The sequence below is a fragment of the Haemorhous mexicanus genome, chromosome 18, assembly GCF_027477595.1.
Source record: "Haemorhous mexicanus isolate bHaeMex1 chromosome 18, bHaeMex1.pri, whole genome shotgun sequence".
Classification (NCBI taxonomy): Eukaryota; Metazoa; Chordata; class Aves; order Passeriformes; family Fringillidae; genus Haemorhous; species Haemorhous mexicanus.
Genome location: NC_082358.1, coordinates 7527487 through 7553435, shown reverse-complemented (window position 1 = coordinate 7553435; position 25949 = coordinate 7527487). Strand labels below are relative to the sequence as shown.

The following is a 25949-nucleotide window of genomic DNA, read 5'->3' as shown; positions in this document are numbered from 1 at the left end:
TTTAAGGCCAACCAGCACTCCCAGTGTGACAGAGGTGTCTGGAGGCCAGGGCTCCTCCAGCAGTTTTCTATTTGCACTGCTGTAGCCTCTAGAAGCCCCAGGCCCAGAGGTTGTGCCCACCCTGAGGAGAGACAAAGTTGCTACAGCTGTCAGTTCGAGGAGGAATAAACACAAAAAATCAGGCTGCACCAAAAAATGAGATTGGTGTATCCAAATCCTCTGTACAGTGTGTAAATCATCAGAAAGAGGATTATGAAATTAGTGTGGAGATGCTGATGGAGTGCTCTTCCCAGGCACAGAAACCCTGAGCCACCAGAGGACATCTCTGTGCTGCCAGTGGTGCCCATGGAGGAGCAGTGTGAGTTCAGCAGAGCAATGGGAAGTTCCCAGTGATCCCTGCTAACATCCTTCTGCAGGAAAAGTGTGCCCAGCAGCCCTGGGAATGAGCTCCTTACTAACACATCCAGCCAATGCTTCCTGATGCATGTGAAGCCCAAGGACCACAGACAGCTTGAAATCAAATCTCCTCCAGGAACCACTTTTTGCAGTGAAAACAGATTAATCTAAAAACTCCACTCTCAGTGCTTGTTCAGTAACTTTAGGAGAGCGAGGTCCTCCCTGTGCTAATCTAGGAGTCATGCTTTCACAAACAAGGACAATGAGAGGCAGGGGTGCAAAACAGGCAATAAACTCCTTTTGTAAATAAAACTTACAGCAGCACAGAGTATCCCCACATGCCTCATCTCTGCCATGCTCCATTGGTGGAGTTTCCTTCAGGGTCAAACTGTAACAGCCCCACAAATTACTCCTGGTGCAAACCCCAGGTGCTCAGAGCAAGCATTCCTGACCCTCCCATGCATGGCTTCCACAGCTGCCTCCCATGCAAACTTGGGGGAGACAAGCACTGGGAGAGAAGGGATCATTCTGAATGATTCATTCCTTCTCAACACACCCTCCACTCCCACTTCTCAAGACCAGGAGTCACAGTTTCAGAGTTGCCCATTCCTCCTCAGGGCACACCTTGAGAGAACCGAGAGGTAGAAGAGCCCCCACTCCCTACGGCTGCTTCATAAACAACAAGTGATCAAAACGTACAAAGAATGTACGTACAACATTTTGAAACATTTTCAACATTTTTCAACGTTTTGATCAGGAATGTTTTCTCTAGAGAGCATCCTTGGACACGTCCCTGCTGTGTCTGACGGGCTGCTCCCACTGCTGGCAAAGGCCACCCCTTGTGAGGGAGGCAATTTCCACTCCAAGGAGGCAATTTCCACTCCAAGGGAGCCACTGCCAGCCCCCCACACCCACTTGCTTTGGGGAACTTTGCTGCCTGTTCAGCACATATTCCTACTTGAGGAAAACATGGGCAGCAGCAGCCTCTGTGTTGTAAAGGAAGACTAAAGCACTCATTTAGCAAGGAGCTCATTTTCTTTCATATCCCAGTGGCACAAGCTCACACATTGGCTGCCAGTGCTGCTCTTAGTTTGGCCACTTGCATGCACTGTTTCTAACCCTTGAAGTAGTTCTCTACATTTGAAGTGAATTATGTTTTAAAAATTACAATTTGAGTCCAGTTATATCCTCAGAGCTAGTAACACCCCACCTAAAATTAAATTCTGTTTCAGTTTTTATTTTTAACCTTTGTTTCAAGTAATAATATGACAGAAGATTGCTAAAAGGACCTTGCTGAACAGCCTTCAGTTTGTACTGAAGACAATTTCCATGAAAACTGGAGGTGAGCAAGGAAATATTTCCCTTTGACAGCAGTGGGAAGGTAGATCTGCTCACACCACACAAAAGTCCCACTACTCTGTATTTTAGCAGAGCAAAGGGAATGCAGAATGTGCATGCACACCCAAATCAGCTCTAACTGCTGCCAGGATGTTGCAATGTGCACCGTGCTGTCCCCAGAGCCCCTCCAGGAGCTGAGCTGCACAGAAGCCCTCCCTGCCAGAGGTGCTGGCTCTACCTCCACAGCAGCCCTGGGGTGTGAGTCACACAAACTGCACCCCAGCACCCTGCCAAAGGCTCTGCATTAACACCACCTTGGGGCATTGAGTCACACTCAAACTGCACCCCAGCACCCTCCTGAAGGGCTCTGCATTAACACCACCATGGGGCATTGAGTCACACTCAAACTGCACCCCAGCACCCTCCTGAAGGGCTCTGCATTAACACCACCTTCCCCCAGATCTCCAGGAACACAGAGACTGATTTTTCATGCACTGCTTGTACCTGCCCTAGAACATGCATTAAAAGACAGGTATTTGTTAACACCTGCAGCTCATCCAGGCTCCTGTCCACAGCCAGCTCTCCCTTCCTGCACATGGCACTCTGAAAGGAAGAGGGAAGCAGATTTATCTCTGGCAATCTCTCAAGTGCAAGTCACTCCAGCTCTGGCTCCAAAGCCCTCTGCCTTGCAGGTTGCCTGTTCAGACTTGCAGGCCATTAGCAAAGGGGCAGAGCTGGCTCCTCTGGGGCAGATAACAAATCTGCTTCTTGTCTGACTCTGCTTCTCCCCAGCAACGTGACAATTAACTCGACATTCAGATTGTCAGGACAAAGTCAGTGGATCCTGGGTTCAGACACCACCACCTCCCTCAAAAACCCCACCAAAATAAAGCCCCAGTATTTAAAACTAATCAGCCCTTTTAAATCCCTGCCAAATACCTATTTATGCCGTGAGCAAATAATTACTTTTCTACAAGGAAGAAAGTATTAATTAAGAGTGTTCAGCAGACTCCCATTCTATAGGGTTTATCTGCCACAGGTGTCAGCCAGAGGTGAGAGACGGATTAGGATACAATCAAGGGCCTTCCAAGTTAAATCTCCTCCTTGTGGTTATCTGTTAATAACAAAGTTGTCACCAAAAGAAAGAATTTAATAGTTTTAATTGGGTTTAATTACTTGGAAACGCCTGGAAAATGGACCAGCTTGGTTGTAGCATAAAAAAAATAATAATCAAAAAAATTCAAAGATAGAAATACCAGGGCCACATGTTTGAACAAAAAAAGTCTGTGAGAATAATCATCCTTTTCTTGTAACATTTTATACCTTGATCAAAATTTGAGACATTCACAAAACTTTCCCAGAATAATGGGAAATTAACCATGTGCATGAGTTCCAGTTCAAGTAAATTCATGTCTTTTTCAGGAAAAAAACACATTTCACTCTTTTACTAGCTCGACCTAAGTAGCTTAGCTTGCAATTTTATCTCTTTAATAACACAGGCTACAGCAGACTGAGCCTCCCAGAGCTTTCCCAGTGAGAGTATTTGTGAGAAAAGCTGCTCAAAGTAAGGAAAGTAGCTGAGGACCCAAAAGCCATTTTCAGAAGTGATTGACCTGAGGGACTACACCTCAGGCTTTTTTGAAAAGGAACATCCCTTTTCAAACAGAACCCCTCAGTTTTTCAGGGTCCAAAGTTTTTCCCACCAGAATAGAGACACTGTTTATGAAAACATTGGTACATCCAGGTTTATGAGACAATTTACTGAATTTAAATGATTAGTGTCATAGGACAGCACAGTGTGACCTTGTGGGAAGGCCATGATGCAGAGCAAATAGAACTGGATCCCTTTTCTTCAGACACCTTTGCATATTCACCCTTCCTGGGATTTAAGGGGCACTTCTAATGTTCTTACTGTTTACTGAACAACTCCTTTTACTGTCATGTCTCTTCACATAGGGATGGAAATGATTCCAATCCCAAATGGGCACACAGGCCACTAAATCCTCACATTTAGGGTCACACAGAGGGTGAAAAGTCTTTCCCCCCTCTGCAAAGGAACTGTGCTTAGGGACAGGCAGCAAGGACCACACTAATTCATCCAGGGTCTGAACCCATCAAGCCTGAAGTGGATTCCAGTCCTGTGGGAATATGTACTTAAATACAGGTTAAAAGCTGGGCCACGATGCTTGAGGATTAATGGGAATTATTTTTATTTAGTAATACAAAAGGTTCATGACCAAAAACCTACAAATAATTTCTTTCTACTGTACGTGGCAAGCATTTCAGAAAAGGGAGTGGAATTTAAACCAAATTAATCTTCATTTCCTTCTCCTCAGCACAGGAAAGTCACTGTATTTCTGCATGAAAGCCCTTGATAGCCCTGTGAAAAACACAAAACTTCTGGAAAGCTTGGTGGAAACACACCATGGACTGTAATCCTCAGCACAGTGACAGACTTTGCACATGCAGCTCCCTAAAAGAAGTCATGTTCCCTTGGTTATTCAAACTTTTCCCCTTAAAACTTCAGTCCCAATTCAGCCATACTGGAAAGCAGGTTCCCTTTCCTCCAGCTTGTTTAATAACCCAGCATTGTTCCTGCTATTTATTTTATGTCAAAAATAATCCTTTAATAGCCCCAAATGCCATGTGTGCAGCTTGCTCAGAAGCCCTCCTGCTCCCCTAAGCTCCAGGACAAGGGGTTAGATCCACAGGAGCTCAGAGCATCCCTGTGCCCACCTCCAGCCTGCTGGGACCTGGCTTTGCTGCTCCTGCTGCTGCTTCCCCTCCCGATGACAAACACAGATGTCTGCTCCCGAAATACACGTTTGAAACAATCAAATGGCTGGAATTATTTACTCCCTTCTCTCCAATCATGAGCTAAATAATTGATATAGCAGCATGTCTAAAGTAACAGACTTCTTTATTACCTGCAGTGATTGAATGCTTCTTTAATTTAACTTAAAAAGGCATTAAACACAAGGTTTAGCCTCCAGTGGGTAAAAAAATCTCCAACTTCCTCAGAAAATCCTTTCCAAATTGTATTCATCTTGACTTAATCCATGATCTACTGAGTGAATTAGGCTCTATTTGTTTTGAAAATCTATTTTATGGAGTTCCAAGGGCTGTGTTTTCCTTAGGAAGGGCTTATTCTGCCTCTCTGCCCAGGATGCCTGCTGGCAGCCCTCAGCAGAGGCCTCTGCAGGTTTTGAACGTCCCAAGGTGCCCCACACATATGACTAACAAAATGTAAATAAACACAGCTGAGCCAGTAAGAAACTGGAAGGTTTTCTCATTAAAGAAATAAAATAAACAGATGTCCTTAAGCACTTTGGCTCATGTTTGTCAAAGGAATGGAAAAGTCTCAGATGTTTGAACAGCAGTCATGATATAAGGCCACATCTCAAGCGAGAGAAGGGGAAAAAAGCAATGCCCTGGCACTTAGAATTAACTAATAGTTCTCAAGGGAGGCCCCTTTTGATTTGAACCTTAGCAACTTCTACAAATAGTTTTTAACAGCCGAGCAATAAAATGGGGTTTTATTCCTTCTCAGTTTGTAAAGTGGTAAAGGACAGGCTGGGCCATTAGGAGCATGAATCACCAGCAGGTTTGATTAAATCCCCATGGTGTTTCAATCAGGTCCTGGCTTTAGGGTCCTGTGAGAGAACAAAGCAGGGAAAAGCACAAGCTACTTGAAGCATTCAGTGAAACCAGGGAAGGGAGGAAAAAAAAGAAATTAAAAAATCAAACCTAGGGTTTTACAAGGATCTCGAGTAGAGCCAAGGAGGAACTTTTCAATGACTTTTTTTTTAAATTGGAAATTATAATTCATTCAAAGGAAAACTTTTCATAAGAACATGTAACAGCCAGTGAAACTTTTGAGGAATAAGGTTTCTTAGATCCACAACCCCATTTCTGGTGAGAACAAGACAGTCCAGTTCACAGCCAGCATACAGCAGCTGTAACACTTGTTCCAATGCTAGAAAATCATATTTCTGTCCTGTCCTCAACTGGGCCAAGCAGAAACCTTTGCTACTCTCTCCAAAAGGTCCTGCTGTGACTGGTGGACCCTCTCCTGGGTGACTGCAAGTCTCTCATCAGAGAGGCCCAGCCCATGTCTGCACAGGCTGGAAAGCTGAGGGCATCTCCTGTCTGCCCATGGCTTGAGCAAACCTCATGCTGCCACTTCTGAAACACAAAAGCATTAAAAAAAATGTGACAGAAAACCAGCCCCTGCTTCAGACAAGCCCTCTGAGGCACACTGCAAGCCCTCTCTGACTGCAGAGTGGCTGCTCCACATAGAGCAAGCACACAGCCCCAGCTCCCAGGGCAGTCTCACAGGGGAGCTACACCCCTTCCACTGAAGGTCAACCAACACCCAGAGCATGGCTTGGCATGATTTTAAACCAGGACATAATGTGCTTTACACATTTGTGTAGTGTGGTTTTTTCTTAGTTGGAGCTAATTCCAAATGCTGAACAATCTCAGAAATGGTATGGCTCTTGCAGGGAATTTTACAGATCTGAACTCCCAGGTATCAGCAGGCACTGTCAAAGTGCTGATAAAGATCCAGCACAATTCAAGAATTTAGACTGTCCTGTGTGTTCAAATCTCTAAGCCCAGACTAAAACAAAATCCTTGTCATTTGATTCCAGGATTTTGGAATATCTTGCATGTAAAGATGAATTTTACCTCCAGTTTTCACTCTACTCACAAGTCATTTGGACACTTCAACCCCAAGAAGTGGGGATGCAACACAAAACAAGAATACACATTCTTGGAGCAATACAGAATACTCAGAAAATATATTGGCTTCACAGAGCTCCCTCAAATTAGGGAAAACAACACACCCACTGCTCCCTTTTTTTCTTGATACCAGTCCTTCAAAAAGCACGAGAATGAAACTGCAGTATAACACTTGAACAAAAGTTTCTTCATCTCCTTCAGTCTGAGAAATTTTAAGGCTTAGACAAGACAGGTTGTGGAACCATCTTGCAAATATCCCAGTTGGGGAAAGAGGAATAGAGTCATGATTACTTTTGGCACAGGACTGCATGCAATCTCCTCATATTGTTTCTGAATTACCACCACCAAACAAGTCTGTCTGTGCTCACTGGCTGTGTCAAACAAGCCCCTTGACTTTTACCCCACTCCTGTGAAAGCCCAGCAGCACTGTTATAGATTTTGAGCCATTTTTTCCCCACTATATTCAGTCAGTGATATGGGAACAAAGCTTTGCTGGCATGGCCAAGCCTGCAGCCATCTCCCTGTGGAGCAGGAGCTCCATCACAGACACCTAAGGGATTAAAAAGGCTCCATGGACACCACAAAAAGCCACAAGGGTCTACCATGTGCCTGCAGACCTCAGCAGATGTAAATATTCTGCACCCATACAGTGATCAGAAACCTGCAGAACAGGTTTTATAAACCCTCCTGAACATAATACCCAGGGTTACCTGCCTCTGGAACTTTTGGGGAGTTGCCTTTTCTTGCCACCCCATTGCAAAGAAATTAAGACCAAATTTCTGATGACTCTGCAATTCATGGGCTACAGCAAAGGGTTTGGGAAGAGAGAACAAAAAAGGAGCAGCCTAGGCTGGGCTATTCATTCATGCTTCAACTTTTAGTAAATTTTGGGTTTTAACTGCTATTGGTGCTGTGGGCAAAGTATTTTCTCAACACCTGAGAGAAACCCTCAATGCCCTGAGGAGGCTGTATCTATGTTAGGAGCCACAGAGAGAACAAAGAGAATTTTCCCATGAAGTCAGATCAGAAAATATGCATTGAAGCATCAACCATTAATAACATGACTTCTTCTGAGTTCTTTCTCCTCTTTTTTTTCTCATTTTTTGGACAGCTGCCTTTTGCTGCCATCACCAAGGAAGGGCCAACAGACACAACCATTTGGGTCTAAGCTAAAGAACACAGGAATTTCGACCCAAATCTCTGAAGCTGTGGCTGCTGTTCCTCCTCCCACCTTTCAAGAAAAATCACCCCAGAAAGAAGTGTTATTCTTCAGCTTGAACAACTTCACAGACTAATTCTTTGAGCACCTGCAGCTCCACTAGTGCAACAGACAGGATGATACTGGGAGATAAATGCTGGCCAGGGGATGGTCAGGATCACATCAACTCACACCTTTTCTGAGGAAGACAGAGTGAACCAAGATCTCCACGTGAGAGATTTAATTATAAGCATATGCATGTCTAATTACAGGCATGTGAATTCTTTTATGGAGAATTCTGGCTTTGATACTTAATTTACTTGGAGATTAACACTTCCTAACACTACTGAAGTAAGAGATTCTGAAACTATTAACCTCTGCCTGCTTCACTTGTACTTGATAGGTTTGCATTGTGCTACTATTTAGCAGTTCCCAGGACAGCCTGTCTGAGTGTGCTGTATTTCCCTCTTGGTTTAAGGTCTGTTCCAAAGCCCACCAAAGCCTCTGGTTGTCTTTGGATCAAGCCACCAGCCAATAATACTTTTCTAAGTATTATAAACCATTTCCCTTACAGGACAGTCCTGAGGAATTTAATACTGATGAAACAAATGAAGAACTGCAAATAAAAAAGTCCTTCTAGAGAAGTTTCTCAAGGAACCCATCGTAACTGAACAGAAAAGGTGACTGATTCTTCCAAAAAATAATCCTGTTTATATCATTCTCTAAATTAGAATAAAGGAAACAGCCAACAGAAGCCCCCACACAGCAGATTCCCACTCTACACCCTCTGAAGGTGTGCAGGAGGCAGCAGGTGAAGGCATTTGCTTCAGAGGTGCTGTGCTAGGACAAAGCCAGCCCACTGAGGGAATTCTCCACATGAATTCAGCAGCCCCTACCCGAGGCTCAGCTCGACCACAGAGCAGATCTCCTGAGTTTGTTTCCTGATCCTGCCTAATTCCTTCTGGTGTCTGTAGGCAGTAGGTCTGAGCTGACACAGGCACACCTCGTTCATTATGTTCTCTGGGAAAAGTCACCACTTCAATTACCTTGTACAACATGGCTCTGGGTAAATCCCTGCCTGGAAACACGTGCTTGGTTTTCAGAGGGTGCTGCTAGAAGTGTTAGCAGCATTCCAAGTGCTGCAGTAGACTTCCACACCACAAACACCATTTTATATCCTTTACAACTGTGCACATCTAACAGTGAACAATAAATCTATCTTACTAATTACACCTTCAGCTTGTTATAACCATCATAAAAAAGTACAGCTGGTAAAGCCATGAAATGATGTCAAATCATATTTCTGCTTTCTGGAGAGAAGCTGGGTTATTTTCCAGTCTCCTGATGAAGCTGAGTGCTCAAAGCCATGTGTGGAAACAGCTGCCAACTATGTCATCCACCTTTAATTAGGTAATGATATTGTCTTTTTTCCTACCCATGTAAAAGTGCTTGACATTCTGTAATTCAAAGTGACTTAGGTGTTTATCATAAAAAGCTGCCTTAGGAAGAAATTGAAGCACATGGTACTAAATCTGAACCAGTGTTTTTTCCTTAGCAGCCAAGTTCAGGCTGCTCAGCCACAGTTATAAAAAAAAAAATGGAATTGCCTGTATTTCAAAGAGGATATCTCAAGTATGGCCAGCTAAACATGTTTCTGAAGCCCCCTTAGAAATGTGAGCTCTGGCTGCAATGTGGGAAGCACAGCCGGTTCTTCATGGCAACACAGGCAGAGGAACACAAAATCTCTCCTAAAAAATTGTCTAAGATTTGTAAGAAAACACTGGTCTAACAAAAAAAGTGTTAGCTTATTCAGGCTGGAGTTACTGGAGCCTGGCTGCTGGATGCTCTCTCTTGCAGACAACAGACACTGGAAGAACATCCCAGCAAGTGGCAGCTGAACAACACAAGCTTTGGAAAAACAAGGGGCTACTTGCAACATGAAAGGGAGGTAAATTAAATTTTCACATGTTCAGAGGAAATACCACAGGACACGTTTATACAAATATGTCTGAATAAAACAGGCAGCATCTGTTTGAAAAGCTGGCTCATTAGCTGCCCCCACAGTTCCCGACGCAATCTGGCTGGACAAGCAGTAATGCTAAAAAAATTAAATTTTACCTTCCCATATCTGGATGCAAAGGTTCCCGTGAGTAAGGAGTGAAAAATAATTATCGTCTCATCCAAATCCCATACAAACACACGCTGTGATGACAGATGGGGTGGAAAAAAGAAATATAGTTACATATTAAGCAACTGCAAGAACAGGTTCAGTCAGGAAATATGTCCTGTTGGACTAGAGATTTTTAAGATCTCGAGCCATTTGGAGCACTGGCTGGATGTTTTGTGAAAGCAGGCAAAATGAAACATCAGGAATTTTGGAACTGCCATCCCAAGAGCCTGATCTCCTAACAACCACAGAAATCCCCTGTTGCCTATCAAGTCAGGGGAACAAAACATCAGACTTCCAAAAAGCCCAAAGGAAAAAGAAAAAGGATACTTATGAAGAATAGTTTGAGATGTTGATAACACAGAAAGTGAGCAATTGTTTTGACTACTCGTGCCTGCAGGTTCCAGCTGTATTACTAATTTTGTTCTGTCTCTCAGATGTGCTAACAGAGGCAACTGTTCATCCTTGCTGGATGTACCAAAGGAATACAAATCAAAGTTATTACCTCAATCTCACTGTCAGCAGTAGGGGAAGGATCGTTGCTTCTTTTTGACCGGGCTCGTACCTTGCCATCTGACCCTCTGTGATGTCTGTCTGTCTCTACATCTTTTGCTGGTGTTGTTGAATATTCCCCTGCTAGGAGAAAGAAATTCCGTTTTAAACCTAAATTTTGCTTTGTGTCACTGTAATTAGAGCACGAAACCTTTTATTGAAAAGCAACAGAAACACTGTGAAAACACCACCAGAAAATCTGACTCTTTTCACACCAACAGCTAACAGTGTAAGAGAAGTAAGTTTTAATTCCTAAGATTTGTTAAAACAATTTCAAGAATCACCAAAACTGCATATATAACATTTTAAAAAGGACATGTCGCTTCAAAAAACCTTCACAAAAGTTTCACTGGAAAGAAAAATAAAACTTTTGGAATTTTACTCCCCCCCATTCTTTTCAAAGACAGAAATTAGAAAGGCAATAGAAACAGAACCCAAGATCAATTACACTTCTGAATTTTTTTTTCAAATCTTTTTGGTTTTGTTTTCTTTTTTAAAACTAATGAATACGAATGACTATGTATAGTAGTATATTTAATATGAAGTATATGAATATAGGAAGTAAATATGAAAATATACTTCAACAGCAACTTTTATTTAAAAACACAGAACTAACCTGTTGAGCCTTACCCATTTCTCAGAGGACAGTATTTTAGAAATAACTGAGAAGACACAGTTAAAAGCAAACTTCCCATGTATAAAGTATCTGTTTTGATTGGCTTGAGTTTCACAGATCTGTCTGGGTTTCACTCACCTTACATTACAAATCCTTTTCAAACATATTTTTCTTTACACCTTGCTAAGTTGTGGCCTCTGCAACTTCCTAGAATAACCATACTCTTCTTCAGAGAAGCTGGGATTGTGCCTAGGAAGCCTTTTAGAAATGATCCTTTCTCAAAAAGGCTGAGATAAGATCTAAGGAACGGAAAATCCTCCAACTGCTTTTAGAGCAGTCTGTGATCACTTCTTTTTAAATAACAATGCTAGTTTATTTTTCTTTCAGAGCAACCACAGATGTTCAGATTTGTTTTTTAAGTCAGCAGACCTTCAGTGGGTGTGTACTGTGATCATCCACAAATTGTGTGGTGTTTTATATAAATGTTATTGCACGCCAATGAAAACTAGCAGGGAAGTGATATCTGAAGATTGCTCTTGAACAGGACACTGGGGGATCATAATCCATCAGTAATTCCATAAACTACTTAAGCTTTGAAACTTTAAAAATTAGGCATTCAAAGAGAGGACACGAATTTTGAAGCTTTTTTTGGGTGTGGAATTCATCTCAAACTTTCATATTAGACACACAGTTTGTGTAGATTTATGAAAGAGGGACTTTCTCTTGATGTTGTTTATGAATGCACAATATTAAGTGCTGTTGTAAGAGGTGAATATAATCCTTGACAAAGATATGGGCTAAAATGTCATCAGACACTGAGGAAAGTGAGAATTTTTCAGAGCATGGCTGTTTGTTTTGAATTCATGGCCATCCATGTCAGCCCTGAGTGCTGCTCTGGGGGTGGTATGTCATTGTCATTGTCATTCTGTACCACCTTAGAGGAGATCAAACCTCAACGACTCACAAAACCAACACAGGATGGTTCTAGAGAGCTTGAACATTCCAATCCCTTCCCAAACCCCCTGTCAGAACTGTTCAGTGCTAGAAAATCTGAGCTGCCAGCACGCATTTTAACAGAACTCCAACAACAAGAGGACAGCATTTATACCTCTAGATGGCTGAGGCTGCCAGGCTGGGAGCACAAGAGAGGCACCTACCAGAGAGTGATTCTGAGCTCTGGCTGGTGATGTTGTGGGAAGACTCCTGCAGGGAGTAGGTGGAGGTGGGGATGGCCGAGGGGCTGATGCTGTTGGCAGACACGTACGGGGAGTTGTAGGACGAGCTGTAATACTGAGAGTACTGGCTCTGAGGGAAGCTGGGATACGAGGAATATTCCTTGGAGGGAGAAAAAGAAACATCTAACTGGCATGTATCTGGTTTTGTCTTACAGATAAGTAAGCCACCACAAAAGCTGTGTTACTTGTGCACGCAGCAAGCGACGGCTCGGGAATATTTCACTGAAGAACTGCACTGCATTCACTCAGGAAATTACATTTCTGCTTCTCACAAATAGACTCCTATTTTATTATGATAGACTAACCAACAAGAGGTCAGAAATCTGGCAAGTTCTGGGTTTTTTGATAGGATTGTAGTTATCGGTGCTGACACATTTTACATGACAGAGTTTAACAATTTCAGTAAGAGTGAAGCAGGGCAGCTTTCTGGAAAGGGCCATGATGGAACATATCATCTTTGCAAACAACAAAACACCTAAGAAATTGCAAGAACAGAATGAATAACTGGCTGAGGGAAGGAGCAAAACAGGCTGCATTTTCCCATGATCAGCAACATCTTCTGATCAGCTGTTAGGCTAAAAAAATGAAAAGAAAGTAGCAATTTTTTGCAGCAATGCTCACAACAGTCTGCTCAACTATCTCAGCAATAAATAAATGCCTGAGTGATCTTGCCTAGCTACAGAAAAATGAACTAAAAATATGAGGTGCAAGTGACCTTGGGGAGCTGAGGTATCACAAAACTCTTCGCCTTGATTTTAAGGCACCCAGAGAAACCCCAGACCATTACCCTTGGATGTTTGGTGGGTGTACTGTGAAAAGCAGGACACTAGAAAACATTATAAAATGCATCTCTGAACAATCAAAGCATAAACAGTTTCATTTATTTCTTTTTGTTTTAATTGCAACTCCTGTCCTTGTCCATTTGCCTTTCCAGACAGAGAACTGTGCTCATGCTCTGGGCATTGTCTTTGAGCAGAAGGCTTTAATTTCCTCAGAAATTATAATTAGCCCTGGTATTAAATAAAATTAAATAATAAATAGTCTTTAGAAAGACTAAAAGCACTTTCCTCCTTAACAGCTTACATCTTTGTCTGTGACAGCTCTTTCATTAACTTTCAGTCACCAGGGAGCTCTCAAGAACAAAGACTCAAATTGTCATAAGAACAATTAGACTGAAAAAGAAACGAGATAATTTCATTGTCTTCTCCTACAGAAGATTACAAAATAATGAAGAAAGCTCAGCTTTTCCCTCTGCTTAGGCAACCTCCACACTTCAATCAAATGCCCTTCTGTCAGTAATGCTGATGTTTTAAGGCCAAACTGAAGCAACAAAGAAATTGCCCACTGTTGCCATTAAAAATACAAGCCAACAATCACCCTGCAAACAAGGAACTGAAATTACTGGCCAACCAAAACACATTTTTTGGGACAGTGTACTCATTTGTTTGCTCCAAACAAGAAGAGCCATTTGCTACTGGGAAACATCTGTCCTGTGTTTTATTTATACACACACATTTACCGAGGTATCTGAGGCATGGAGCCCACAGACAGGTGTGCTCTCAAAGAGGGAAGTGCACAGACAGCTCAGATGGCTCAACATCCACCAGGGGCTGCCAAGGCCTCTCTCAGATTGTTCACACTTACTGCCCAGTGCCAGCACAGAGATGACAGGACTCTAGAAGCCATCCCCTCTGGAGAGGATGCACAACATAGCTGAAAGCTGTAAGATGGCAGAAGAACAAGGAAACTCTTGGCACTGCTACAGCAGCAAGTCAGAGGCTGCCAGGGCACCCTGCTCCTGCAAGGACTGCACTCTGTGTGTGTGCACTGAGACACACCATTTACCAGGATATCCTGAAATCCAGCAAAGGGACAGGCCCAAGGAGCAGAGCAGAATGGTGTTCAGCAAAACACAAAGCAACACCTTCCTTGAATATATGTGAACACCAAAATAATCTCTCTGATCTATAAATCTTCCAAGTGGTTTAAAATAAGTGACAAGGTTGCCAGCAATAGCTGCTGAACCATACCTGATGCACAGCACTGAATCCTGCAGAATTTGTCAGGCCATTGGCTCCCTGGTAAATCCCTGTTGTGCCTGAGGGAAAGAGTATCACAGTCATAAGATACACCAGCAATCAAAGTAACAGGGTATGGTAATTCAAGTAATTTCCAATGGGAAGTAAAGTTCCAGCTCAGTACAAAAAAGTATGGCACTAATCTGAGGCTGTAAAACTTTGGGCTGTTACTGGGGTTTACTGACTGAAAGGCATTCATTACATGCACTAAAACATTGATTACTGGGCTGGGAAACACAGCTGGAACACAAGGATTCTGCCCAGATTCAAAATTCAGTTACTTCTTTTTACAGGAAGTAATGGAACAGTATTTTTTATCCTCTCCTCCTGTAGGAAAACCCCTCAGATTACACAGACATCCTCCCTCGTGTGCTGTTTCATGCATGGGTATCTGTCCTAACTGATCAGGTACCCAGGAGCTTTCAGAAGAAGAATTTGTTCCCTGGTGTTGCTATTCCCAATGTGAGAACAATATAGCTGAGATTGCTGGGACAGCAAAGATATTTCTTCATGCTGGGATATCAGGAAGAGAAAGGATGGACATGGATCTGTCCCAAGCAGAGCAGCTGATGTTCAGCCAGGCTCCCTCAGCTGGAGGAAGCACCACCACCAGGATTTTGTTTGCAGAAGTAAATGTCCAGGTAAGATCTACAGGTCTGTCTTTGCCTCCTACCAGGCCAGAGGTAGCAGAGCCATAAGCTTCCTCCCCTCTCAAGTTCTAGCCTTGATTTACCTCACCCTATGCTGGTTTTGATTTCAGCCTTTTTCATTTCACACGGTGTGTCAAAGAGGTATGATTTTGGTGCTGCCTGGCTGCACTGGGCTCATCTTGGCTTCATTCTGCCACCTCAGTGTACCATCAGACCAAGCCCTAACCAGACCTTTGGCCTTTTTTTCTCATCTGGCTTCTCACCATGTCAATGACTTTGAGCAGTGCTGTTTTAACCATATGACACTCTGCACGTCTCCATGTGGCAACCATCCTCTGAGGTTCCACTTGCTTGTTTTTATTTTAGGACACCAGATTAGCTGGGGAATGGACAGCTGAACAAACTCCACTCTGCCAAGTGCAGCTACAAAGCACATGCACTGAGAAATAAATCCCAAGCCAAAAAGAAACGAGAGAGAGGACTCTGCCCTCCTGAACTGATTTGTTGCCACATGTGGTCTTTAAAAAGAAAATAGCAGAGAGGAAGAAAACAGAGTGCAGGTGACTGCCAGGTACCTGGAGGCCTGGGTCTCCCCAAGGCCCAGAATGTGCTGGCTGGGAGCTGAGCCAGTGCAGGTGGCCTTGGGGATGCCTTCTGCTGGCATTCCTGCCTTGGAGGCAGCTCTGGGTGGATCAGTGTCCAATCCCTTCCAACAACCCCCATGGGGAATCTGCCCAGAGCAGCATCCCAAAGACAGCAACACATCCAGCTCCTGGCATTTCCCCACTTCCCACCTGTGACAGGTTTGCCAAAAGTCCCAGGTATGCAGCAGTAGGAATACATTCCTGTGGCAGCAGCATTTCTCACCACTCTGAAGGAGAGTAATAGAGCCCCAGTGCTTACAGGCAAAAACAACTTCCACAGAAGACAAAACAGCTCTTGTACACCAGAGCTCCAAACAATCCAGGGGGGAATTTTTGATTTTCCTAAACTGTCATTTAGAAACAATCCATCATCCTTTATTAAAGCTGTCAGGAGGGGGATGAGTTACCTCGAGGGACTCACACTTTATGTGTAAATTGTGATGAGAACATGTTTATTGCTGTGCTACCTGCACATGATACTGCAGCTCCTGGTTTCCAAACAGAGAGAGCAAGGAAAGGAGGGATTCACACAGCTGGATTAAACTTACTCAGAATTGACTCAGAACTTTGTACCAGCTGTGAGGAGCCAGTGTGTCCATGCACACACAGGTCAGTGAGCAGGGAGAAGAGGGCAGGAATGGGGGATGAGAGGATGGGGAATGACTCCACAGCTCCCCACAGTGCACTGTGACTGGACCCAGTGGGCTGGACTTTACACTGGGGTTTTGTAAATTATATTTTTGCCACTTTGGCTGAGCTACCCAAGTTCAGGTGTCCCTAGAGGCCACTGCAGGCTGGCTCCCTCTGCCCAGGGGATTTTCCAAAGGAAGGACAGATTTTTTGCCCACATACTTAAATACTTGTGAAAGTGCTGAAGACTGCTATTCCCTATAAACTGATGTGCAACCTGTCAGCTCAGGTTTTTCTCTTCTTCTGGCTCCCATCATTGTATCCTGACCAAGGAGGATGACCATCTCAGCATTGTTTGTCTAACTGAGATCAAACACAAGCCTTTTCCTTGCCCTCCAGCAGTGCATTCAGAGATTTGAACACCCTCCCCACAGCACACCTTGAGAGCTGCTAAGCTCAGGATGTCTTGGCAGCTCAATGTTACAGCAGAATAATTACAGATAAGGACACTGGGGACAACAAGTCAGTAAACACTTGGATTTTCTTCCCAGCTGAACAAGGATGAAAAGCTGGGAGGAAAAAAAAAAAATCAATTATCTGCACAGAAAAGAAAGTTCTTAAAGATTCAGGTTCAGCAATATTTGTCTTGGGAGCTATTATAGCTCAGACCCTGTTCCACTTCACAGGGCAGACTGCAGAGACCACGTTTTCAATGATGCACCCTGAGCTCAGATGGCAGGAAAACAAACAAGTGCCAGGGGCAATGGAGACAGAGAAAAAACCCCTCTCTCCATAAACAGAGAATGAGGCCTGCAGGTCACAATTTCTGTGAGCAGCCTTGTAGAGTTCAGCAGTTCAGAACACATACCAGAACCAGCCCCAAATGTTTGCTTTTCCTCAGTAAGTTGTTGGTAGGAAATAAACACTTCCACAACAAAATGAATTCTGCCAGGTGCAATTTCAGTTTTGCATCAGTAAATTTTACACTCAAGAAACTGGAAAATTATCAACAGATATTGCAAATTAGCCCTATTTCCCATGTAACCATTTTTCCCCTCAAACACTTTCCCAAGCAATAACACTTCTTGTAATATTCAGAGGAAGACTGGAATGAAGTTTGAAAGTGGTGCTATGTGGAAGGGGGCACTTCTAGGAAGCCCCGTGGTAAGCAATGTACATGAATGCCTGGCCCCCTCTCATTTCTGCCTATTCCTGCAGGACTTCTGCTTTCACATCTATTGGCTTTTTTCCATGCACCTCTGAAGACAACACACACTCTCAAACTGGTTTTATGTTTGCAATACTGCAGAGGTGGGAGCAAGCGATTTGTTTCCATCTATCTTGGTAGCTCAGTGCCAAATAATTGCATCCAAACTCCCTGCAAATCAGAAACAAGCCTAGGATCTCCCCCTCTGGATCTTCTCCATATGGAATATGGCTCACATCTGTGTTCAATCAAGCCAGTTGCTAAATGTCACAATGCCCTCATTCACAGGTAGCTTAAAGAACATTTAGCTCATAATAAAACAATCTGAACTCTGAAGTAGAACAGCTCTTCAGATGTGTGGCACTGTAAGTGTTCCTGTGAAGGATTTCTATCACAAACACACTCTCATGGACAGACACTGCATGAAAGGAGCCCACATGCCAGCCAGAGCCAGTGCCATGATTTTCCCTTGATAAGTAGATGTGGCCCTTCTCTATGTGAGTGTCCAAGGGCAACATGTACAGAAAAACTCTTTGTGAGCTGATTAATGTTCTATTCCTGCTCTCAAACAGATGGATTTCATTTGCTGTTTTCCCCTCATTCACGTTTTAATTCGAGCATTCCCAAAAAGCCTGTGCCATGGTCAATGATCATTTCAATGGTGCGTGATCTGGCCTGCACAAACTTTCATACCAGCTTCTCACCCTCTACATCTGTCTTTCAGTCACTGCAGTATAGGCTGCATTTCTTCCCCTCCTTGCCAGCTAGGAGCAAGTAAAGAAAAGGAAGGAATATTTATGGTTATTTTCAGTGTATTCAGCACTGAGCACTGGCATTGCAAAGAAAAAAAAAAATTTTTTTTTCAGCTGATGAATGCACAGAATGATACAGGAATACTGGTGTCTTAGGGAGTGGTGATTATGAAGACAGGATGGGCCTGTGGTGTAGCTCAGATCAAAACCACAGCAAGCTTTGAAAATCAGGTTTGTGTCCTTGTCTTTCACAGGTCAGGGGCCCTGCCAACAGGGAGGTGTTCTCCAAGCCTCAGGTACTGCTCAAAAGAGAATAAACTGACATATTTAGAAGAACAGATGGTTTGCACTTCCAACATTCAATGAAATACCCAACAGTCAGAGGAAGAGATGCCAGGTTCAACACAGCTGGACAGTTTCAGTGTTTATCACAGCTCTCTGGGCAGCCAGCAGCAGCCGTGAGCCCAGGAACACTGAGAGTGGCTGCCATGGGCATTTCTGAGTATGTCTGTGTCATGATTTAACTCCCAAAAAACAGAATGAGGAAGCTCAGACCTAAGGATTTCCTCTAACTCTTAGATGAAACACTCAATGGTTCCACAGAGAGTTCTCTCAAAGGATTTAGGACCATTCAGGACTAATAAAGTAAATGCCTGCAGGGGTCAGCTGAATTGCATGGTGTTTTACAAGCCTGCACACAATGGCCTGTGCACTCTGACATCATCAGGCTGTTTTCCTGCAGGAAGCACTGCTGGCTGTGGGTGATGAAGGCAAAGCCCCAGTCCTCCTCCCTGCACAGTGTGCTTTACCCTGTGCTATGAACAACATCTGCCTGAGGACTTCCATGGTCATTCAGAGAGGTTCTTTGCAGTGTTTAGCTCTCTGACAAGCTAATGTTTCCTGCAGTAAATACTGCCTTCTCCAAGCTGCTACACTTTTAGTGAGAGGTTAAGCACTCATCAAAATGACCTCCCACCAGCTACACTCTAGTGCCTTGTAAGGTTCCAAATCCTACAACATCTGCCTGCATTTACTGGGCAAGAAGACTCATAAAACCTTGCATGGTTGTCAGCTGTGGAGGCATTTCAAGACTATCCAACCTGTTAAAGGAGAAGAAAAACTCAACCCATATGTACTTTGCAGCAGATTGCTCAACTGTTTGCCATTAGGTGTAATGAAGCCTTCCCCAAAAAGTCTTGTATTTCTGTCTGGAAGGGCTCAGACAGTGCAGGGAAGAGCACACTGCATTAACCTAGATGAAAAGTATTATTCTACAGTGTTCCACCACCTGACATCAGCAGTGTCTGGTAAAGGACATTGCTCCCAAAAGCATTTGAACACCTCCTGCAGATAATAGTCTCAGATACAAAACCCACTCTGAATAAGTCCATTTGTCTCCCACCACAATCCAGTGCAGTCCTGTCAGCCTGACCAGGTGTTTGAGGGCACTCTGTGAGGTGATACAAAGCACATTTCACAGTTCAGCTTTTCTGAGTCCAAGCTCTTCCCCTGCTCCTGGGAGTACTCAACCCACAGAGCCTCAAAGAGCTTTAATAAGTGATGACCAAAGCAGCTTTAAGAGCCTGGTTTTTACCATCCTTTTGAGCTTGGTCATTTGTATAGCTCAATCCAGATCAACAATGGTGTTGAAAGTGCTGGGATGGTTTAGTTCCTCTCAGGATTTGAACCATGGGAAAGCAGTTGGATTGTACTGTACTCTGAGAAAGTGTTTTTTACCACTTCTATCTAACAATGCTACAGCTACAGAAGGAAATCACACTGGACTGTCTTCAAAAACAACTCACAAGGAAATGTTTTGGGCCAAAAAGGGAACATCCTTACAGCAAGGATGAACTCTGTTTCTATGCAATACCTTGTTGAAAAAACTAAATCAGCAAAAGTGACTTTATTTGGGTGACTTCATGAACACCAAAGAATAAAGATACCTCTAGCTGCAGCTTCATCCTGGACCCAATCCTTCACTGATGGGTAACAAGACATGACAAAGGAAATCTGGATTTGCCTCCTCCTATGCTAGTTAGTGGCCATGAACCTCCAGCTCCCAGGTCAGCATTTAAATCTAATTAGCCTTGTCACATCTACTATCATGCCACTGGGGATAAAAACTTGCCCTGTCAGCACAGCTGTTATTTAGCAATTCTCTTCCTCTTGAGCAAAGTAAATCTCCAAATACCAGTGGAAAAGAGGGAGGGGTCAGCACATCTCCACTCTGACCCATTACTTAGGATCCTTTTAAATCTCAACTGAGTACTCCAGATCCAGGCATTGGTCTTGAGGCTTTTCCAGCCTCAGTACTGCAGGGGCTCCAGGAGAAGAGCCACAACAGAGAAAAATGTACGAAACTTGACAACAGTAGAGTGATCCTTGTCCTGGTAATGACTTGTCAGCATCAGTAAATCTGCCAGTTACAGACTTTCAAAGTCAAATTTTCACCCTCCTCTTTTTGTCTGTGAAAACTCAGTGGGCTCCTCTCCAGACAGTGCAGGTATTCTCAGGTTCTAGAGGTCACAGTGCTGCAGTGCAGAAATGTCAGTGTTTAACCCTGCCAATACAAACAGAAGGGGCATCCAAACTACAAATAAAAAGGCCCATGCAAGAGTGTTATCCACTGCCAGCAGAGCAGCTCAGAAACTCCTGAGCTGCACAGCCTGTGCTGACTCAAGCAGGGTCAGGCTGAACTTGTCCACAGACATCATCCCAGGCTCATCCAGGGACTGAATTCTGTTTTTCCACCACAGCATTACCTCACACAGTGCTTGGAGATGAGATACAGCAAAAGCAGCACCAGTACTGCACAGCATCATGAATCTGATGTTTCCTAACTTTCAAATGCTTGACTATGCAGGTATGATGTTTCTTGATACAGATTTTTATATGTAATTTTACACTAGTTCTTCCATTGCCTTCAAGACATTTTTAGAATCACTAGGTATAGTGAATCAATTATTCAGTGAAGCTTCCATAACATTTTAGCATATTCTTTGCCAATTGCACTGTAAGCTGAATAATCAAGGCCAAGTTCAGGATTTCCCAAACTGTTACCATTCTATATTTTTGGATTTTTTTTATATCCTACAGAAGCAATGAAAATAAAATCCACAGAGAAGTCTCTGTGTCATCCAGACATCTCTGTGACTGTTTTCTGTGCTGACTTTGTTCATGAATCCACGTTTTGAGATCTCTATCTGACTTCCACCAATGCTCCCAAGACAGTCAAGCAGCATGTTAGGGAAATGTCACTTCTTTCCTCTCTGTAGATTCCCCCTTTCTCAACACAAACTTTTCTCTGTATTTTCCTTATCCAGACCCTTTACTACTACCCCTACCTTACTCTTCTCTCTGACTCATGACTGCCACAGCTGCTCCCACCTCCCCACTGCCACCTCTGCAAGCCTGACAACAACATCACACAAAACTCTCAAGGAGACACAAGACACCTCCAAAATAAAAGCTCTGCCTCAGAGAAGATTCTTGTTTTGACTGTACCAGTTAATATTTAATTTCCATTAAATGGCAAGAGGTAGAGCAGAGCTTTCCCCTTGGGCAGCAGTAGCACAGATCCTTGCAGCCTCCAGTGCATCACTGTCAACACCTTTGCCTCTCCCACGGACTTCCCCTCTCCTAGAAGTCAGCTCCTTTTAAAACAAAGTAAATGGAGCACAGTCAGCCCCTGGTGTTTAAAAATCTTTGAAAGGGAGACTGTGCTGTTATTCTGAGGAACCTTGTATTTACACTGCAAAAAGTGAGCTCTGACCCCTCCTGAAGAGAGGCCTCTCCCTGCTGAACCCAGCACGGAGTGGAGCACAGCTTCACTGCCACGCTCTGAGACTGCAATTAATGCAAACCAGCTGTCAAGCAGCAGCTTTTGAAAGAGGCTGCTCCTTTTCTACTGAGGTTTTAATTTTATCAATCTAAGGCATCTGAGTGACAGTCTGCTGAGAACATGCTCTCACTTTCCTTTATTTTTGGGACTTCACATGGATTCATGATCTGGATGCCAAAGTGTGATCCACATTTCTCAGGTGTAGATGGAAATTTCATCACTATTTTCATCACCAAGTACTTCAAGAATCAAGTTTAAAACTAAACATGGACTTCCTTTGCAAAATTCATGCAGGCAGAGGTAACTGTTCACACCAAATTGGTATTCATGACCTCGTATTGAATTTTTAACACACAAATTGGCACATAATTGCAAGAAATTCTGGCATCTCTTGGAAAAAAAATTGTCTAGATTATCCAGATATCAACAAGGGTCAAAATGTTTTCAGCATAAGAAAACATTTTGTTTGGTTAATTATTCAGATTTTACTTGTTCTCAGGCCAGGAGAACAATTCATAACCAATTCATTCCACAAACATAAGCAATATATATATAATTAATCCATTTTAAATCAGTGTTGCACAAAACAAATGCTAATTTCTATTCATTCACTACTTCACAGCTCATCAGAAGGGCTTTGCAAAGAAAACAAATGTTCAGCAGTAGCAAAGAATTTCACTGCATAGGTCTTTGGTCTCAAATTTATGTCTGTCCCAAGCTCAACACTGTTCTGCAATTCCTTGGCAAAGGAAAGTTATCCCAGTTACATAACTGATTTTTCCTTTGTAATGTAAAAAGTATTTTGTGGGTAGATAGATTTGGATATTAAAAAACCCCAAAAAAGCAGTCAAATCTTTTCCTGCCCAACAACAGCATCCACAGTGGTCTTTGGCCACAGTTTCAACTGTTGTGCAACTTCATAGTTTCATGCCAGCTGTCATTTCAGCAATTATAACTGAAGAGCAAGGCATTGTCTAGGAATTAATGACAAGCTGAGAAGAGATGGCCTAATGTGCAATCAAGGGGTAGCACATGCTCTTGCAACCACAGGAAATGCTCTATAAGCTGGCTGTTATTGCACTCTCTGCAGAGCTGATGGGTTTCTGGGCTAGCTAATGTGCTGGCACAATTTCCTCTTTGTATTTTACATAGCTCACTAAATGCTAAGTTTCTTATATTCCAAAGATTTCTCCCCCACCCTCAGCAACAAGCAGTTTCCTCAGCTGCCAGTTAAGACAGTAAGTTTTTGGGGGCAGAACTGGAAGATAATCTTGGTGTCTCATGTTCAATTTCTATCATTGAATAATAATTTTACCAGAAGTCTGAGCAAATCACTGAATGGCTAAATTGTCAGGAAATGTAAACTTAGAAAATGCGTAAAAAAAGCAAAAATATATTTCTAACATCAAGCCCAGGGTGTTTGGTGATTTGGTGCTGTCATTGAACACTTTCATGAGGATTGATTAAGAAATGAAATGGACCTTGAAGAAACATTTCATTCCCAGCATGAAAAATTTAGCACTTTAAAGGCAAAAACCTAATGCAAGTTGTTACCTCCTCTCCAGATTCATGACTCTAAAAGCGAGTGCCATTCCCAGACTGGCCACATGCATATTTCAGATCTCTTCATCACAAAACAAATAATTTTCTAAATGTACTAATGACATGGAACAACCCTGTACACAGCACAAGTTAAAAAGGAAAATAAGAGAGGAAAAAAGTCACTCCTTCAGAGCAAATATATGAATACCAGATTTCAGTCTGAATGTTACTTGAAGCCTGATGATATCCACTGTTACTTGGCAATTAAAATCTTTATTTCAATCCACAACCTTTGCAAGATGGTTTTGTGTCACTTTTATGACCTATGGAACTTGCTCATCTCATCTTCCATATTTGTATATATGTGTGACACATTGCATTAGCTATCTGGCTAACAAACTCTTCCACAATCAATTTAGCTTCATGCTAGGGAAGCATGAAAATAGATTTCCCCTTCTGGCTGGCTGTAAAATAGCTCTTTTTCTTTACTACTTACTGACCAAAAGGATGTTATATCTTCATTTTTGCTTTTTGGTGGATCCTGTTCTCGCTCAAGGACCAGGACACAACTGACAGCTGGAGTTCAGGATGAAAAGCAGAATGCTGCCCCTTTACACCTGCATCACCTGTGTTTGTAGTGCAAACAAACAGACCTGAACAGGAGCAGAACCTGGCTTCAGAGGTGCCATTTACTGCTCACAGGTACCCCAGCCTGCCAGTGCTGCTGCCAGACAAACACCAGAGGGAACAGACCAGCACCAAGCAAGGACAGCATTTGTCCTAGAGCCTGTGAGACAGAAATGTGTCACCCAAGAGGTTGTCTGTACCCTGGTGAGTGGTGTAACACCTACAATGGGCACTTATTTGCTGCTGTAACTCCTATCTGAGGGGACAGTGGGGAGCAATCACGAGGGCTGAGCAACCTGACCACCCACCCTCACCCACAGATGAGATCACTACGTTGCTCTGGGAGCTGGTCCTCACTGGAGGCAAACAATACCAACTTATTTCACTTCAGCACCTGACCTATTAACTCTTACAGTTTAGCTGTATTTAAGTGTGTTTAATACTTCACTTGCAGAGAATAGCTTAAAAATATTTTCTTTTCCTTGCACTTGGTAACAGGAAACTGAGCAGCAGATGGAGGTACCTTTTCTTGCTGAGCCCCTGAGCTTCACCCTCTTCAGGATCTCTTTTTCCCCATGATGCAAGAAATATTTTGTCTTTGAGCTGGGAGTTAGAAACTTGACTCTTAAAGCCCCCCTGAACTTTTTACTAAGAACATATCAATAAAAGTGTGTCCTTTTCAGCTGGTTTAGCCCATCAGCAGCAAAGCCCCAGTGGCCCTGGAGCTGGGGGGCACAGGCAGGGAACACCTCCCCACCCCCAGGGGCTGAGCGTGGGAAAGCCCTGAGCACACATTCCTCAGTAGCACTCAGCACAGGAAGGCTCCTTCTCCTCACTCAAACCTTTCACTAGCACTCAGCAAGGTAAATAAACCATACAGCCAGGGAGCTTCAGACTGCTCCTCTCACAAGCCAGCAGAGGAAGGGTGGAAATATTTGTTTACAGGAACACACATTTACTCCTGCTCCCTGGGCCCTGGAGAAAGCACCTGCCACTTGCAGGAACTGTTTTCCTTTGTGTTAAAGGCTTACTGAGCTGGCTGGAATGATCTTCCTGGAATAAATATGTGAAGAGAAGTGATTTTTCCTAATAGCACAGCATGGCCCGAGGGCACATTCATGCTCACACAGCTCTCCTCAGCCTGTCTTGGTACAACTCATGGCTGTGTCACTGCTGCTTGCAAGTGTAACATTTTCAAGGGCTGATGCACAAAATTTGCTTGTCTAAACCTCTTGACAATGGGAACACCTTAAAAACCTCAGTCCAAATAAAGTCAAGAGTCTGTCTTCTCAAGAGAACACAGGTAGAAGTAGGACCAGAAGTAGGTAGAAGTCCAGGTGACCAAAACCGCCAAACCCACAGGCCTCCTTTTTCTTTTTTCTTTTCTTTATTCAGCATGTACTAAGCCCCAAAAACCACCTTAGTGATAGAGATAATGTGCTCTGACAAAACTAGCAGGTGAAGGCTCAGCCAAGGGTCGACTTTTAGTCTTCAGCTTTCTTAGATACTATCAGGAATAAAATGGATTTTACCTTGTTTTCTCTGTTTTCATAACTGTTTAGGACTTTAGTTGCTCTCAGACTTAAAATAAAAGTGGATGTGTATGCTCACCTTTCACTTACAGGACTGAGAAGAATTAAAAGAATTAAAAGACAGTTTTGCAATGGGAACAGCAAAGTATAATGTCACAAAAGGACCTTTTGCATAAAACCCTCAACAATATCAAAAAG

General features: G+C 43.2%; 1 protein-coding gene across 15 annotated transcripts in view; it reads right to left on the bottom strand.

Moving 5' to 3' along the window:
- EYA2 (EYA transcriptional coactivator and phosphatase 2) overlaps positions 1-25949 on the bottom strand; it is a 90293-nt gene that overhangs the window by 15981 nt on the left and 48363 nt on the right. For 9 of the 15 annotated variants that reach the window (XM_059862829.1, XM_059862832.1, XM_059862841.1 and 6 more), the window contains 4 exons: positions 14276-14343; positions 12168-12345; positions 10348-10478; positions 9794-9877 (listed from right to left, as the gene is read on the bottom strand). In XM_059862829.1, coding sequence (XP_059718812.1) covers positions 9794-9877; positions 10348-10478; positions 12168-12345; positions 14276-14343 — 461 coding nt within the window. The remainder of the gene's footprint in view (positions 1-9793; positions 9878-10347; positions 10479-12167; positions 12346-14275; positions 14344-25949) is intronic. The other 6 variants (XM_059862831.1, XM_059862833.1, XM_059862835.1 and 3 more) reach the window with 4 other exon arrangements.